Source organism: Pagrus pagrus (genome assembly GCF_965226575.1).
Source record: "Pagrus pagrus genome assembly, chromosome: 9".
NCBI lineage: Eukaryota > Metazoa > Chordata > Actinopteri > Spariformes > Sparidae > Pagrus > Pagrus pagrus.
Window position 1 is genome coordinate 21,948,238 of NC_140193.1, and position 16,849 is coordinate 21,965,086.

At 43.4% G+C, this 16,849-nt stretch overlaps 1 protein-coding gene across 6 annotated transcripts in view; it reads right to left on the reverse strand.

Moving 5' to 3' along the window:
• Positions 1 to 16,849, reverse strand: part of il1rapl1a (interleukin 1 receptor accessory protein-like 1a) — a 184,307-nt gene that overhangs the window by 55,843 nt on the left and 111,615 nt on the right. For all 6 annotated transcript variants that reach the window (XM_084361497.1, XM_084361499.1, XM_084361498.1 and 3 more), the window contains exon 6: positions 6,369 to 6,443. In XM_084361497.1, coding sequence (XP_084217623.1) covers positions 6,369 to 6,443 — 75 coding nt within the window. The remainder of the gene's footprint in view (positions 1 to 6,368; positions 6,444 to 16,849) is intronic.

Sequence of the window (16,849 nt, forward strand, 5' to 3'; positions counted from 1 at the left end):
TCGTGGCATTTCTGCCCCTGCCTTAAAGATGTACGTCTAACTGGTTAATGAAACACACACTGATAGACTATTTCAAGTTGGACCGCATGCTGCTCTTGTCTTTTCCATGGGTTCCATGTAAGATTGCTATCCTCACCATCGACACTGTCGCCAACACCATTGACATCTCCCATTCTTAAACAAACACCACAGTCAAACACACACGTAAACCTATAAATACGCCAATGTCTGCGCTAATACTTCCATGCATATTTGAGCTGACAACAAAAATGAGGAAGAGAGAAATGTTAGAGATCAAGTGCACATGTTTGAGTAGATGTTGTGACATCTGCAGTTGTGTTTGCGTTGGCCAAAACAGGTTTTTTAAGTAAGAAACATGATCTTTTCCTAGCCCGAACCAAATGGTATTTTGTGCCTAAACCTAACCAGACCATAAGTGAATTTAAATTAATATTAAATCCATAGAAATATAAAGTTTCAACCTATTTGTGGTTTGCAGAAATGTACGTTAAAGGCAGTAAAAAGGCAGTGAGAGGACCTGTTAGGGATATAGCATTTGAGTGAGAGAATGAAAGTGTGTGTGTGTGTGGGCGAGGACTGGCAATCATGAAATTTTCCCAGTGGGTCGGTCTTGTGAGGGCCGGTTTTCTTTCCAAACCCTGACATTATGGTACATAGCCAATATAGCTAACAGATAATCAGTAGGTCATCTCAGCTGCAGCAACACGGCTGCTGCTATCCATCACAGCAATGAGCAGTTGCTATCACTCTTGAAACTGCGCTTGGACAGTTATCAGGCTATCCAGCACTCGTTTAAATTACCTAACACTAATTACCGAAACATGAAAGAGAAAACCCGTGGCCGGCAGTGCAGAGTCGGTGTGCCATGAGAAAAAAAAGAAAAAGAAAAGCTGGCTGATGCTGCAGTCTGCAGGTGCAGGTGATCATGGAGAGGCAGAAACATCAAAGATGATTGAGCAGGTAGCAGGTGCTCTAACATGCTTACATGCTATGTGCTGTGAACTAACCAAATTAAGTAACTAAAGACCAAAATGGTTTTGTTAACCTTTGGGTTTCAAAGCTGCAGGTTTGACCCAACATTTCAAAGCTGCTGTAGGTGATATCTTTTCATCACGCTTTCATCCACGTTTTCATCTTTTCAAAATAAGAGTTGAAGAGCTCTGTGTTCCAGCAGTAATCACTGTTACAGAGTGTTGGACAGAACACAGAGAGCAGGATCCTCCTGTTTGCTGCTGTGTCTGGTGATCACCGCTGCATGTTTATGCGGTGATGTATAGAGAGGAGAGAGGGGACTGCTGACTGCAAAATGGACGGGAGGTTATTTTAAACAATGGCAAAGCTTACAGCAGCTTTTACTAGCCAGTGCACAGATGTTTAGAGAAGTTACGCTCAAGAAATTAAAAAAAAAAAAACGCGCATCAACTTAGACTATAAATGGGTAAATAAAAAAATGACATTACAAGAAATAGAATAAATGGCGAGTATGTTTCATAACACACCACATGCTGTATGTATTTACCAATACGACCAGACATTGCCCCGAATATAGTTTAAAATTAATTGAAGCATAACGAATCACAAACAATACAAATCAACAGACTGTGTTCTTTTAAAGTTATATATTTTTTTGATCAATAACAGTCAGTCTGAGTTTAGTTTATCAAATTGGGGCATCTTGACAGCAAAATCCCGGGCTGCTTTCAGTTGCCAGTCCGCCCCTGCATGTGTGTATTTGTTGGTGTGTGTGTGTGTGTGTGTGTCTGTGTGTGTGACATAGACAGAGAGACCGAGAGCAAGAGAGAGATAGAGAGTAATTTAGTGAAGTGACTCTGCGTTGACCTTTGGTAACTCTCCAGAGCAATGCCAATTTCAATTTCACCCTCCTCCATGGAAAGGTGACATGTCTGATGTCACAGCTAGGTGTTCATGATCGAGGATGTCTTCAGTATTGCAGACTTCATAAAGAAAAGAGAAGAGAGGAAACGAGGAAGAGAAAAGAAGATGGAGTACTTCAACAGACTTCAGACGACCAATCCTCAAATCGTAAAGCAAGCAGAGGTCAACGTGTGCGGCGGTGAGGAGAGAAGAGAGGTAGGGGATGAAGGGCTGCAGGAACATAGATAGAAAAATAGAGGGAGACAGCAAGGACATGGATAACGGGTTAGGCGGGAGGAAGGAGGAAAACTGAGGTGTTATATATGTGAGGAGGTTTATCAAGTGTGCTTCAGCTGCATATCTTCAAATACAATTTGACCAAAGTTACATGAAGGTATTGAGGAGGGAGTATTATAAAAAAAAATATAGAGCCAGTGGGTCTTGCTGGTGCTCCTCACTGCTTCACTATTGCTCTATTTAACAGTATCAGTGCCACAAAAGCATAATCGACCAATCAGTGTAGTGGATTAATTCATAAACTCAGAGTAAGCGGTTTCAGGAAAGATTATGGTGGAGCTCTGCAAACCAAAAACAATTTGAGGTGAAGTGAACCAATTTTGATGTAAAATGTCACTAATGTGCCTCATATACTCACAGTAGTCATAGCAACTTAGCAACCCGAAAATAGGAAAATACCCCCCTTTAAAGTAATGTTGGAGTGAATTACAATGAGTGAGCACAGCTGCATTTTAATTACATCTTGGTGTCTCCGGTCAGAACATAAAGTGACATACTAACAAACATTCACACGGTAGTACTGGCCAGCCATGATAGCCTGCCAGCTAATCTTGCTACTTGCCTAGCTAGCTCGGTAACCATCTCTTTTTTCAAGAGACTTGCAGTATTTATAGCATTGACATCTGACGACTGAATGAAAACCATGCAGCATCTTTATCTTGTGGAGCAGTTTATATGCAGGCATATTAGAATTGTATCAGATAGGAAGGTGTGACACAGCTGATGTGATATCTTCTTGAATTTCAGATTCAATACATATCTTTTCTTCACTATTTGCAATTAGTCTGTAGTCAAAATCAGTGTTTACCAAGGTTAAACTCTAGACAATCCACAAGCTCTTTGGAACCCAAAACACACCATAAAACCTTTGACAGAACTACTTGAAGACCGAAGAAGACCAACGAGTCCTGACTGTCATCGACTCTCCTCCACAGTCACCTGACCTCAACCCCATTGATCATGCATCAGGCTGTTCTGTGACCTCATAAAAACCTGCACTGTCAGATCATGCTGGGATAACATAAGTCATCAGGTTTTACACAAACTTGTGGAGTCCATGCCAGCTCGAGTGCATGCTGTCATTAAAGCAAAAGGGGGACGTATCAGATACTAAGCTATTCTTTTCAGTGATTCCAATTCAATTAAATCGTTAAGCCCATTTGTAATGAAAAATAGTATTACATTACATAGAAATGGAAAACAGAAGTATTTTGACTGGTGGTTTTTGACCCTACTGTACAAGACTCATCCCCCTCCTGCTGCCCGTGCTGTTGCCGTTGGGTCCTCCACTCTGAAATAATTGATTCTAATTCCTTTCCACTAGAGTGCACCCATCTGCTGGCTTTGGGGGACAGTGGAGTCCTCTATCAGTTACAATTATCCCACAGTTACCGAGGACTGCCCCGCAAGTATGTGTGTATGTGTGTGTGCATGTGTGTGTGTGTGTGACCTATCCACCCCAAGTGGTGCAGGGGCATGTGAAAGTGTCTGTGCATGTGTGTGTGTGATAGAGGGAGAGCTGGTGAGAAGGAGACATGCTGCGTAAGCGTGAGCTATATCCCTCCAACCCGTCCTCCGGGACGGCGAATCCATGACAAATCATCCCGAGGGAATCAACACCGAATCAGTGAGTCTGTGTGTGGGTGCGTGTGTGTGTTTTAAATTCCGAGCTTTGTGTAATGTGTCACATACTGTAAGTGTGTGTGTATTTCTGCCTTAGCTCCGTCTCATGAAGCCCAAAGCGTAGACACAAATCCAAACCCCACAATATGAATCATCCTCCTCTTCTGTAGAGGTGCAAGTGGACTGCACCAACTCACCACTGGGGGACAGCAGTAAATCTGGCAACAGAGAAACTGGCTGGCTAACGGACAGAATCCAAACCATCCTACACAACCTTGATTTTGGCTCCTTTGGAAACGACATCGAAAATGTCAGGCTGTCCAAAAAGCAATATTTGAGATGGAAAAAAAACAGGCCTGTTTTCTGTGTTCGCACAGTCACACATCCCTGAGGACTCCTGAAGCCCCGAAGCCTTGAAGATCTGTGATGATAGCAGCACACACACGCTGCTATTCTGTGATGGTGTGTGTGTGTGTGTGTAGTCCTGAGTGACAGAATCTTGGCTGTTCAGCGGGAAGGGACACAGTGGCAGAGGCATGCGAGGAGACCTTTGGAGAGCAGTGGAAGGGACACTCTGACAAGCCCCCCCATCTCTTGAGACAAACAAACTCCCTCTCATGGCCCTGTCTCCATTTCCCCATCATCTTTTCTCTTCTCTCTCTCCGACGCCGCTCTTTGCTTCCACGACCACTCGTTTCTTTCCTATTTCAATTCCTTTTATGGCCTTTTGTGTTCTTTCCACTACATCCCCTCTGTGTCCTTGGTGAGACTTTATGTAACATATGTGTTTTATTTATGTCTGCGTGTGTGCATGTTGTGCAGAGCTGACTGTGATGGCGGCTGTCTGAGACCTGCACTGTCTGCAGCAGCCGAGGAGATAAAGTGGGGCTGTGTTTCCCGGCAGTGTTGCAGATTTATCTCTCTGCTTACGGCTCTGATTTTACTGCCCATCCACTAGCCTCCGCTGGATCCCATCTCTTTCTCCCTCTCTCTATCTCCCACTTGCCACGAGGGACCAGCCTCGCTCTGTGCACGTTCTCGCAACCATAAATCTGCCAAGTTGCTCCATAAAGCTGCTTAGGGCATGACTCAACAAATATTAAGGAAGAGGAGAATAAATAAATAAAGCTAAATAAAAGAGAAACTCTCGTCTGGAGGGAGAGACAACTTTTCTGCACACAAAATGGAGCCCGGCTGTAAAATATTTACCTCGGTGTCACTGTACTTTAGACACTGCTGGGAGTCTGTGGGGGCTTACTGTACGACATCCTGCATTTTGTTTCTCTTCTTCTCCGCCTTGCTTATTATCTCTTTTTGACATGGTAGTGCCAAACACCACTGCAAGATACCATTAGAGGGCAACTGACTGACTTACACATCAAGTCCAATTTACTCGACTAGTGGGGAGTACTAATTGGCAAGTGTCATATTGTCCTCTATGGCTCTGGGAGAAAAAACGACCCTGGTGATGTCACTGTGTGGGTCTGTGTTCCCGATGGTCAGACATACACCAATCATATATTTTGCCGACTGCCCCCACCGCTGTTTTGCTCTAAAAACTGTGTCTAACAAGCCTCTAAATCACTGTGCACTAGCCCTTTAACCCTTTAACACATACACAGACATGCCACAACACAGAACAACACTTACTCACACAGCACACGTGAGAAACAACAACCGACAGGTGGGCTTTAAATCATTTCGAGAAAGTTTCAGAGGACAAACCAACCCTTTCCCCAAAATCCCAGTGAAATCAGGCCGGAGACAGACGACACAAATAGCGGCATTGTGCAACCTGTTCATGCATGGGTGTGACTACGCTGACATGTGAGGCCGTGCTTGTCAGTTTAGCAACAGCAGCAATTTTTCACTCTTGATCAGCCAACCGTGGAGGCATTTTAAATGAACTACCTGGATTCCAACAGCACCGATAGAAGACAAAAGGTAACCTCTCAGTGAGTCATTGACCCTTCTTTGTCTCTCTCCACCCCCTCTCTGTCTCTCACATACTCATCCAATCCCTCTCTGCTTTCCAGACCCTTCAGTATTGTCCCATCGGCTTCGCCATGACAGACGCATAAGCCATTGGTGGAGCGGCAAGCGCCATGTGGACGGCGGACTGTGCCCAGAAATCGAGCAATATGCTGTCACAGAAACAAACACAGCAACGCGCATATATTCGCTCGCGCACGCACGCACACTTGGTATAGGCCCATCGTGACCTCACGTCAGAGAAGACAAACAGCGGCGAGTGAAAGCAGCCGCCTTTCCATGTGGCGAGCCAGCGTATGGAACCCTGGCACCATATGGGCTCTTCATTGTTGACAAAACAGCCTTGGGGACATTAGCGCCCACCATTTGCATATATGGAAAGCATTTTGCAATTGTTTCTTTTATGCTGTTTCTCCCGCAAATAAAAGTGCCATCATCAATCTGCGTCGAGTGCCTGGAGGTGTGTTGGAGAGGATTTGTAAAGTCATCCATTTGCTGTCATTTGGAAATGACACAGATAGAACTGACTGCAGCTGGAGGAAATCCCATGATGCTCTTACCTAGCTGCAGCTCCATGTTGCTAATCTTGTTTTCGGAGGGGAACAGGATCTTTGGCGGCTTGTCGGTCAAAGGAGCTGAAAAGGAGAGAAGACACAAATGAAATACAGTATTATATAAGGCAATCCAACAATGCAGGCAAACTTTGTTCTGATCGAGCAATTTCGAGCTAGTTCTGTTTGTCCTTCCTGCCTTTGGTTGGTTTTTCTTTGCATCCCCTTCTGACTTAAAGGGATTTCTTAACATTTGATAACAGAGCAAAGGCAGAGGTTATCTCCTATCTCTTCCTCAAACTGAATAAGAGCTCATCCCCTCTCTGTCTGTCCTCATTCCAATTTGCTCTTTGTGTCTTTGCAAACACATCGCTCTCTGGTGTCTAAAGACCTTTCATCTGGCCTACTTCTAATCATAAATTAATCACTGCTTTGCCAAGAACATGCCATCATTTAATCTGCATGAGTGTTAGGTATTTGAAGAGCCATCATGGAGTGTGTGTGTGTGTGTGTGTGTGTGTGTCTGAGTGAGGGGGAGCAGCTGATGCTCTAATGATGCTAATCATCCATACGGCGGATGTCAGACCTGCTGCTGAAGTCCTTCCTCTGGGGACTGCCAGAACAAGCAGCAGTTTTATTGTTGTTAAAAGCGTTTGTGTGTTCTGCGCTCTTCAGGGTTCAGGGGTTAAGAGAACTGAGAGAGGGTCTTGTACGTACATGACTAGACGGTAACACGAGGGGGAGAGCAATGTAGGCGCTGTGTCTACATGTTGGATGTTTTTATGGTGAGGTAATCTCCTACTCAGGACGACATAACAAAACTTTGTATTTTTATTTTTTGAATGCTTTTTTTTTTTTTTACTTTACACATTCACACATATTGAAGGTGGGAGCTGAACTGCATAACCACCACTGGCAACTAAGCTGCTGCACTGGAGTAACTGGAAATCAATTCAACAGAGTGCTTCGAGGTCTCTCACATATTGGCAATCACATTAAAAGGGGAATTCTTACTAATGCTGTAGTTATGGTGACATAAGTGTTTGGGCAAACTGTCTTAAAGTGTCTCTACTTTAATTATGGATGTGTTTTCCTCTTCTGCTTGTATTTTTCTATACAGCACACAGAGCTTTTCTTTATCGCCGCGCTGCTAAACGGAAGTCCACATCTAACGGCAAGTTCATCTGGAGCACATCATCCTTCATGCACGCTTTTTTTTCTTTCTTTTTTTTTGTCCACAGTGGAATTTCATAATTTCCATCACAGCACTTCAAGTAGGTAGCTGACGCACGCCAAATCCATTGAATTTTTCTGAGAATGAGGCTACAGTGCAGGTTTTTATTAACATTTTTTCTAAATGTCAAACTCACTTTTGTGAAAAGAAAGTTGACCTTCTGCTAGTAAAAGTGTGATCGGCATGTGAAATCCAAATCAATCCAAGTCTTGTGTTTCTGCCTTGAATAGAAAAAACTAGAATGGCACTCAGTAGAGCGCATACCTCTGCTGAGGCCAAACAGTCCCCTTCAATGCAAATAAGCCTCCTCCAATGTCAGATAAAATACATTTAAATCCGTTGGATCCAAGTTTTATTTGGAACCCTAACAAATTTGACTCACTCATAGATACCAGCAACCCTTAATAAGCCTGATGATCAAGATCCATGCACTAATAGCTGAGATACTAACTGAAATGTCAAAAAAACGCCCTGTAATGTGATGTTAAAGATAGTGAGAGAAAAATCCTGGATCTGTCCCTTTACCTGGATCGGCACCAAAAGTAAATGGGGTCTGTTCTGGACCGAGACCCATCCTTCACCCAAGTTCTGTGATAATCCTGTCAGTAGTTTCTCTGTAATCCTGCCGACAAACCGACCAACCAACAAACTGACAGGGGTGAAAACATAAACTCCTTGGTGGAATTTTTGGAGCTTTTTCCTAAGAGCCATAAAACAGCTGTTAGTCATTAATGAGTTGAATTTAAGGAGACACTTCCTTGTGTGTGGTTTACCACTGTGGTTTACTGTGGCCTCATATTCAGTTTCTGTGAGAGCAGTGTCATGAGATAATGACACCATGACAGGTTGTGACTTGATAACGTTATTGCTAATGCTAGCTGGCAAGATTTCTCAAAGTTTGCAAGTAAATGGATGAAGTCGATGAAGGGAAAGAAAATCTGAAATATTTATGGCCACTCTGGAAGTAAGTTTCTCTGCTGATTTGAACACATTGTTTGAGTTTGGCACATTTAGTGATCCATTCAAACCTACGATACTGTTTTTCGTTGCTGTGGCGTTACATCATGAGGGAGAACTGGGGCATGTTAAGCTCATCATAACCCACATTTCTCTCCTAGCAAGCATGACAAGTTTGATATTACTGCAGACCAATTAGTTTCTTCTTCTGTGTTAAAATGAGCGCAGGAGTCGACCTTTTCTAATTATACCACGATGCTTATGAGGATAAAGATAAACACGGAGTTTACTGGAATAAAACTGGTTCGATGTATTAGTATGTAGGCCTGCAGGTATGCCTGTGTGTACAGTGACTTTAATGTATTTATTTATGGTAATAAAACTCTGTGCATTACATTTATTACTGTCATGACCTTTGACCACTACACAGACACACGCACACTGCACACAATCATAAGCACTAAGGAGGCAAAAAATGAATCCTGCACTTCCTAAATCAGCTATGAAAAAGAAAAAAACTCGTTATTGAATAAAACAGAGGCTACTCCCAGCAGCGGACCTTTCAGGCATGTCTAATTATTTAGTGCTGAATTTGCAACGGCGGCTTATTCAGGCCAGTTTGTAGCCTGGTGCTTTCATTAAGATGTTTCCTGAGAGTGTCCTCACAAGCCCCTCTTCTTTAGCCTTATTAGAACAAGCTCTAACAAGCGGTTTGAAAGCCCTGCTCTGTTTTGGTGTCTGTATTTGGGAGGAACAAGCCATGCAATGTTGCTGGGCTCACTCACTCAGCAGCACGGGGATGCTCGGTAAAGTGTGTGGTCTTGTCGGAAGTAAAGTGCACGGTCTTGTAAAGTGCTTGGCTTAAGGGATGCAGGGTGGCGTATTTAAACAACTACTCAAGCCGTCAGAAAGGAGCGTTCATGTGAGGAGACTTAGGAGAAAGTTTACAGTATGTGTCGATGTAAATATGGTTTCCTGCTCAGACGCCGCACCTGCTGGTATGCAAATACTGACAGAGACGCACGGTGACATCTACGAGAGGGGCGGTCACGGGCTTTTAGGCACAACTGTTTGCACTGGTAATAGGTAATCACACAGCACAAATTACACTGGATACTGATACAATTTTAATTACATATCAAACTGCTATACATAATTACACAATGGGTGATCCTATAGCCAATTATGCACTGGCAAACAAATGAGGACAAGCTGTGTATGGGAGACAAGAGGGGAAGCAGATGTGGTAAGGAGAGCACAGATAGGAGGCAGACTTCAGCGGGAGGAAAGTCGAGGCGGTGAAATGAAGAGAATATAAGAGGGAAATTTATAAACCTAAAGTGAACCAGTCAAGAAACATGCTCCCCCTCATTTTGGCATGCTACACTTGCTTCTGAAAATCTCATTATCTTAATTACCATTCCTTTATGGGAAATACATCAATTATCACGGTTCAGGAGGGGGACACCATTTAAAATGCGGAGGATCGGGAGCACCTCCTAACAAAGGAAAGAGTCTCTGATTGCCACTGGAAAGGCAAAGTCTGGAATTAAGCAACCACAGACATAAACAGGTAATTAAACACGCAAATATATCTGGTGAGCTTTTAACTTAATGAAAGGTTGTGTGAACATCATGAGAAAAGAAATGGATGTTTTATGCCTTTTATTTCTAAAAGACGCTCAGTGATTATGTGGCATATTTTCAAGGTTAGAGTGGTTTTATCTCCACCGCTGTCTCATCTGCAATTCCAACAGACTCGTTGAACAGAAAACAGATTGGAATTACATTTCTCCATGAAAATTAACTCTTGGTCCAAGGACAACTTAGCTAGATTGTGGACTGATTGGTGTTGTGACACTATTAACTGTATTCATGTGATGGTGGAAAGTTCCCGTCTGCAGCATGCAAGGCTCTTTCCTAACCATCGAGAGCCATTTGGTGTGCAGTGTGTTGATGAAGGACACTTTGAAATGTGGACAGGAGGAGGTGGGGGTCGAGGCACCAGTCCTGTGATGAATGGACAACGCCCTCTACCTCCTGATCCACAGTGCCCGACAAAATCAAAGCCTGAGGATAAGTGCACATTTTTTTCTAACTCGAGGTCTAATTGACTATATATCACAAGTTGGATGAATAAACTGACTTTTTTTCCAGTGTATTGTTGGCCAATATAGTATGACAGTATATATAACCATGCAAAGCTACAAATGTGTATAGATTTGGTAATACCATTTCCACCTGTGGAGCTGTAGCAAGTCAGGGCTGGATATTTTGCGTAATCTTGCGATTCTGGCATGATCTTACTGCTCCAGCTGCCTCGCAGGGCTACATGATCTGTGCAGCAGGGCTGCTTACCACATGCTCATGTGATGTAAGAGCAACATTTGGTGGCAGAAGAAGAGCGAGACAAGAAAACATGGAGGAGGATAATGACATTTTGAATGCAGAGCAACCAACCCAAGATGAGTTAGAAGCTCCCATTTTGTCTTTCGCTTTAAACTCAAGTGTACAGAACATTTACTGTGTCTCAATATATACTACTACTGATATATACAATTACACTATGATGGGAGAGTTCGTCCATATTGCCTTTCCCTAGTTGTGAACAGATTCAGTAAACGTCTCCTGTGTGAATCTGTGTTCATTGGGCTCAGTGATTAAAAGGGGCAGAGGCAGTAAACTAAAAATGGAGCATTGCCCTGCTGCCCCTCCCCACCTGACTCCACCAGTGGCTGACCTGGTACACTTGTGCAAGTTTTATGCGCTGGGATCAATGTTTCACCCTTTAAACATTGATGTCTGAGTGCCCTCAGGGCAGAAACATTGTCTGTTCTCTGCCGCAAACCAGGTTGAATTAATATCAGGAGGTGACATGAAGCATCTCAGTAAACCTTCAAACACATCATAGTTGACCTGTATTCCTTTTAACTTGGGATGCATGCTTTACGTATAAGGCACTTGTAAGGTGGAGTAGAAAATGACTAAGCTTCTTCGTATACCGAAATGTTTGAGTGCAAAAGTAATTCGAAGCGTGTTTTCAATGTTTCCAAAGCCTGAGATGCTTCACTGGGAGTAGGTTTTAAGTGCTATTGAGGAGAGACTATATTAACTTTTATATGTGTGTGTCTGTCTGTGTGTGTTTATGTGTGTGTGTGTGTGTGTGTGTGTGTGTGTGTGTGTGTGTGTGTGTGTGTGTGTGTGTGTGTGTGTGTGTGTGCGTGTGTGTGCAGTCCTACGGTACATGTGGATACATTAGCACAGAATGGGACTCTGTGGATATAAGCTTTGTGATCAGTCATCCACAATCCCATTTCTGCTTGGTGGCGGAAAAGCTCACTGGACTTTCCAGATGGATTATTCTGGGTGAGTGACTGTAGGGAAACAGCAAATTAATGAATTAAGGATGGAGCTGAGATACTTGGATCACTGGGCTTTTTCTGTTAGTCATTCAATTTGTGGGGGCGGCTGTAGGGGATTTGCAAGAGAGAAATATGCTGTTGGCAAATTGGTGACAAAGGTGAAAATAAGAACAAATCAGAAGTATAATTACTGGCACATGAGCGACTCATACAGGAAGGGTAATGGACACAGCACCTATGCAGTCACAGTGACGGACATTCGTACTCACATTCATGCATGGGCACACACGCACACACACATGCATGTGAAGTCGTGAACACAGGTCTCCATTGTCCTTTGCTCTCAGGAAATTGGCTCCCAAAGGTTTTTCAGTATTTTTACCAACAAAGGCAGTCGGGCCAGAGAGGAGAAGCAAAAAATAGAAGGACGGAGATTTGAGCAAACACAAAGTCCTTGTGAGGCTCCCAAGACTGCTAAGCTCGACTAGAGAAGTCTCGGTTCTCCTCTACGGCTGGTAGGCTCCTATATTGTACTGCAGGAGATCACCATATATTAGCGGTGACCTTCCTCTGTACAGTTGTCACCTTTGAGCCAGTTTCATTACATTCCTGATGGTGCAATAACCATCCTGTATGATACCCTTATAAAGTCACCTCGGAGTATACAGAATTCAATTCCAGAGTCGACCATTTCCCACATGAGAGAGGCTGAGCAGGGAGCTGAATGGTGTCATCCAGAGGAAGCTAATAAAAGCAGCTATATTCATCCTAAACCACATCACGCTCCCCCACTGTCCACCACTGTTGTGCTCTCCTCTAAGAGCCCTGCCTCTGGCAAAGCTGAAATACTTCAACATCAAAGCAACAGTAGAGCGTATTCTATCCCACAAATATGGCCGGACAGGCTCCTGCATCACAGTCAGCGGCGCCGTCCAATGGCTATCATCACGAAAAGTGAGAACAATTGGCCGACCGGCCAGTCGAGCTCTTCCGATTACCAGAGTCTATCTGATGATGAAACATGGCAGTGATCAAGCTGTTCAAAGTAGGGCTCCAGCCGCGGGGCCTCAATAATCCATATCTTTGTGAACGAAGGAGAAAGAGGAAATTAAAAGCCACTGCCTACATGTCGGTTCCTCGCTCATTTGCAGATCATGTTAACTAACCAATGAGAAGCACATTTAACAATTCATTACCTAATAAGTGTTACAAGGAGACCAATTAAAGATGAATTTGACAAAAAAGAGGAGGAAACTCAGAGAGAAAGGGAGCGGAGAGCGACGCAGAGACACAGAGTGAAGGGAGCAGATGGAGAAAATGTGTTATTGATTGTTTGAGGTTTACCATGATTCTGCCCTCTCAGCAGGTGTGCGTGTACATGCATGTGTTGTGTGTGTGCGACCGCGGATCTCTGCCCCTTATAAATGCCGTTGCTCAGTCCAGTAATCTTACAGGTGTATCCCCGGGCTGCCACCCGTCACAAATATCAGAGAGCCTCGTTAATGTAACTCAACATCAATTAGCCAAAGCATTTTCCTGAGTCATACTTCAAGTGGCTGCAAAAATAAATGCTCAGGAAGTATGTGCCTCCGTGTGGTATAATAATGCATCATTCTCTATGTATAAAGCAACCTCATTAAGACAGTCTTAATTTGTTTCTCAGACGCTCAACAAGGATTATATTTTACGCAGGTTGATAGAATAACTGGCATTGTAGTCACAGTAAGCGCTTCAATTAAGCAGTCGGGGAATGTGAAGTGTGTTTGAAATGAATAAGGAGCATTTTTATGGGTCTGTTGTTTACAGAATAGTGAGCAGAAAGGCTGAGGTGGGGGTGGGTAGAGAGTCAGAGGTGCCCCAAGATTTTATGGTTTCCTCCTGTGCATCAGAGATGAGCAGAAATATGAAAACACGCTGTGAAAGGTACGCACGTTCTGACACACTCAGATGTGATTCACCCGCAAATTCAGTGTTTGCTGAATAGACCGGAGAGACTTTGATGACTGGTGTTAGGCAGGATTTGCTTCATAATCGAAATGACAATGATGATTTGTGTCCAATTTTAATTAAATTAAAAATAATGCACTGATAAAGCAGGTACAGGATTGACAAAATCAGTGTTACATGAACACACAAATATACCCCTGTCACACGACACACACACACACACACACACACACACACACACACACACACACACACACAGCTTGCCCATTCATCTCTTCTAACAGTCCGGGGGGATCTGTATGTAACACATGTGGGGTTCTGTTTTAATCTCGCAAATTGCAACGTAGGCTGTGTGGGAGTCACCGAGCGTACCTGGGGCCTCTTTTATAAAAGGGACATATGATCAATTTTGATCTTACGTGTGGCCTAAGCAGTAAAAGCACTTGCTTCAATGTGGAAATGATCACATTTCTAATCAAAGTCTAGACTTGTCAACCCGCTATTAAGTCCACCTCATAATACGTGTTGCTTGACTTCAGTCTCCTCTACCATCACTGTAATCATCATCTTCCAAAAAATCTTTCTTCTCTTTTTCCATGGCTATTCCTGTCTAAACCCTTATTTGTGCTGGCATTATATTGAGGGAAACTCATGTGCCATCAGTTTTAATAGATTTAGATGAGACATATTCTGCTCATTTTCATGTTCATAATTATATTTTGAGTTATTTCTAGAACAGGTTTACATGCTTTAATACTCAAAAAACACATTAGTTTTCTCACACTGTCCAGTGCTGCAGCACTGTATTCGCTGTCTGAAGTGCTCTGTTTTAGCGCCTGTCTCTTTAAGCCCCGCCCCCTCCCAAATACCCATCCTCCTCTGATTGGTCAGCTCACACACGCCTTAGCCAGCACTGCTAACAACAACAGAGCAGCTGTGCTAAATCAATTCGTATGGCCAAACTAGCTGCTGGGCATATATTATGCAAATTTATGACATGGTGACGTAGTGTGATGTCACAAAGTCACAGAATTAAAGCGGGACTACTGATGAGGCATTTCAGGAGCAGTGTTTTCTGTGGGAGAGAAGAGCTTTTTTTTAACTTTCAAGAGCTTTACATGCACAGGAACATATATAAAACACTGACGGAAAGGGGAAAAAAGAAAAAGTACAATAGATCTTTGAGATTTATAGATCATATCTGTGTACATTTCGACTGGGACTCTTAGAACCTGCTCAAACAAAGGTTTTAATGCTCAGTATCTTTTATAAATTGAACATAAGCACACTGAAATACATGATTTTGAGACAAAGTATAAATCTTAAATATTTAGAAATGAAGGCCCTGCTTTTTGGTTCATGAAGGTGCAACAGCGCAAGGTGCAAAAGGGCTGGGTTTGTATTGAGGGTTTGTATAGATCAGTGTGTGGTGATTAATGAATACACACACAGTTAACAGTTAATTAGCACAGTGATGACAGAAATGAATACAACATTTGGAAGGGGGGCCGTGATGCAGAGGATTAATGAGCTTCGGTAATCTGATGTCTCCCTCACAAACAGCAGAATACTGATTTATACAGACCTGTCTGGTGTGTGCAGAGGTGTATGGATCTATTATGTAGCTGCCCGCTGTCGTTTACACACTATTTAATGAAGGTAAGCACAGTGGACGCTGCACGTAATGCCACTGCGCTCTTCTCAAATTGGAGGCTGCAGATTTATCAACACATCTGTCCTGCTGCCTTCAGACGGCTGCTGGGATTTAATGAACTGAAGGAGAAGCTTTTCATTCCGGAAAAACAGCTGTGGACAACAGATATCACTCGTGTTCATTCACAGATAAATGCAGCCTGATTTAGCAGCTGCTTTACCTGCATGAAAAGTTATTTTTGATGCAGATTTAAACGTATCTACTGGCTGGAAAGTCTTTCATTAAAACTTGTTTATTTGTTTGCTGTTACTGATATAAAAAAATGTTTGTGCTAATCCTCCCACCTCAAGAAATTCAAGAAAATCATGTAACTCAAGAAAATACTAATACTTAACAGTAGGAATGCTGCTGCTGCTGCTGCTGCTGCTGCTGCTGCTGGTCCCACTGTGCTGTGTTACAGGATGAGTTGCCAGATGCTCTATGCCAAACACTTGTGCATGGAGCAAAGAGCAAGATTCACAAGGCAGGGTTCAAAATGTTGCACGATCTGTGAGTCACACAGCAAAGACATCAGAAAACCCAGTGAACCAGCCATAATGAGCGCAGGAGGGAACCGTGTCTATGTGTGAACTCTTGAGAATGCATGTCTGCATGCGTGCACTCATATTAATGCGTTGGGAGAGAAGACAGGCAACGACAATTGCCAAACGGAGAGCAAAAGAAAGAGAGGGAGAAGGTGTGAGAGAAAGCACTCTCCTGCACGTTTATGATCTTCACAGGGTTATGTGCCTGTGAGGACGCGTAAAAAAAACGGAGCGTGCGAGGATGTGCGCGCCCGCGATGTAATTCAAAGTCGAAATGAGAACGAATAAATGGGCGGACACTGCACAAGTAGCGAGTGTCTGTCTGTGTTTGTTTTATGAGCGAGTGCTGAACATTACCGCTTCTGGGAACTTGGATGGATATGAAGTGGAAAGAAACAAAGACGGAGAGGAAGTGCGGGCGGAGGGAGGAGTGATGAAAGAGGACAGAGATGGGCGGAGGAGGTAAAGACAGAAGGAGAGGAAAATTAAGAGGATAAAAAGGAGGATCGCTTGATGGGGAGCAGACACGGTGCTTACAGTAAGAGAAGTCTGCGAGACTCCAGCCTCAGCCGCGCCGCTGATGAAGTATCGACACATCAACAATCTGTGTGGGTGTAGCTTAGCACTGCTCTGCTTTGTGCCCTCTCCGAGCACAACAGCTCACTCTTTTCATCTTTCTCTGACTCTGCTCTGTTCTTAACCTCTCTCACTGAAGCACACAGCCAGATTCTCTTTCATTCTCTCTCGCTAAG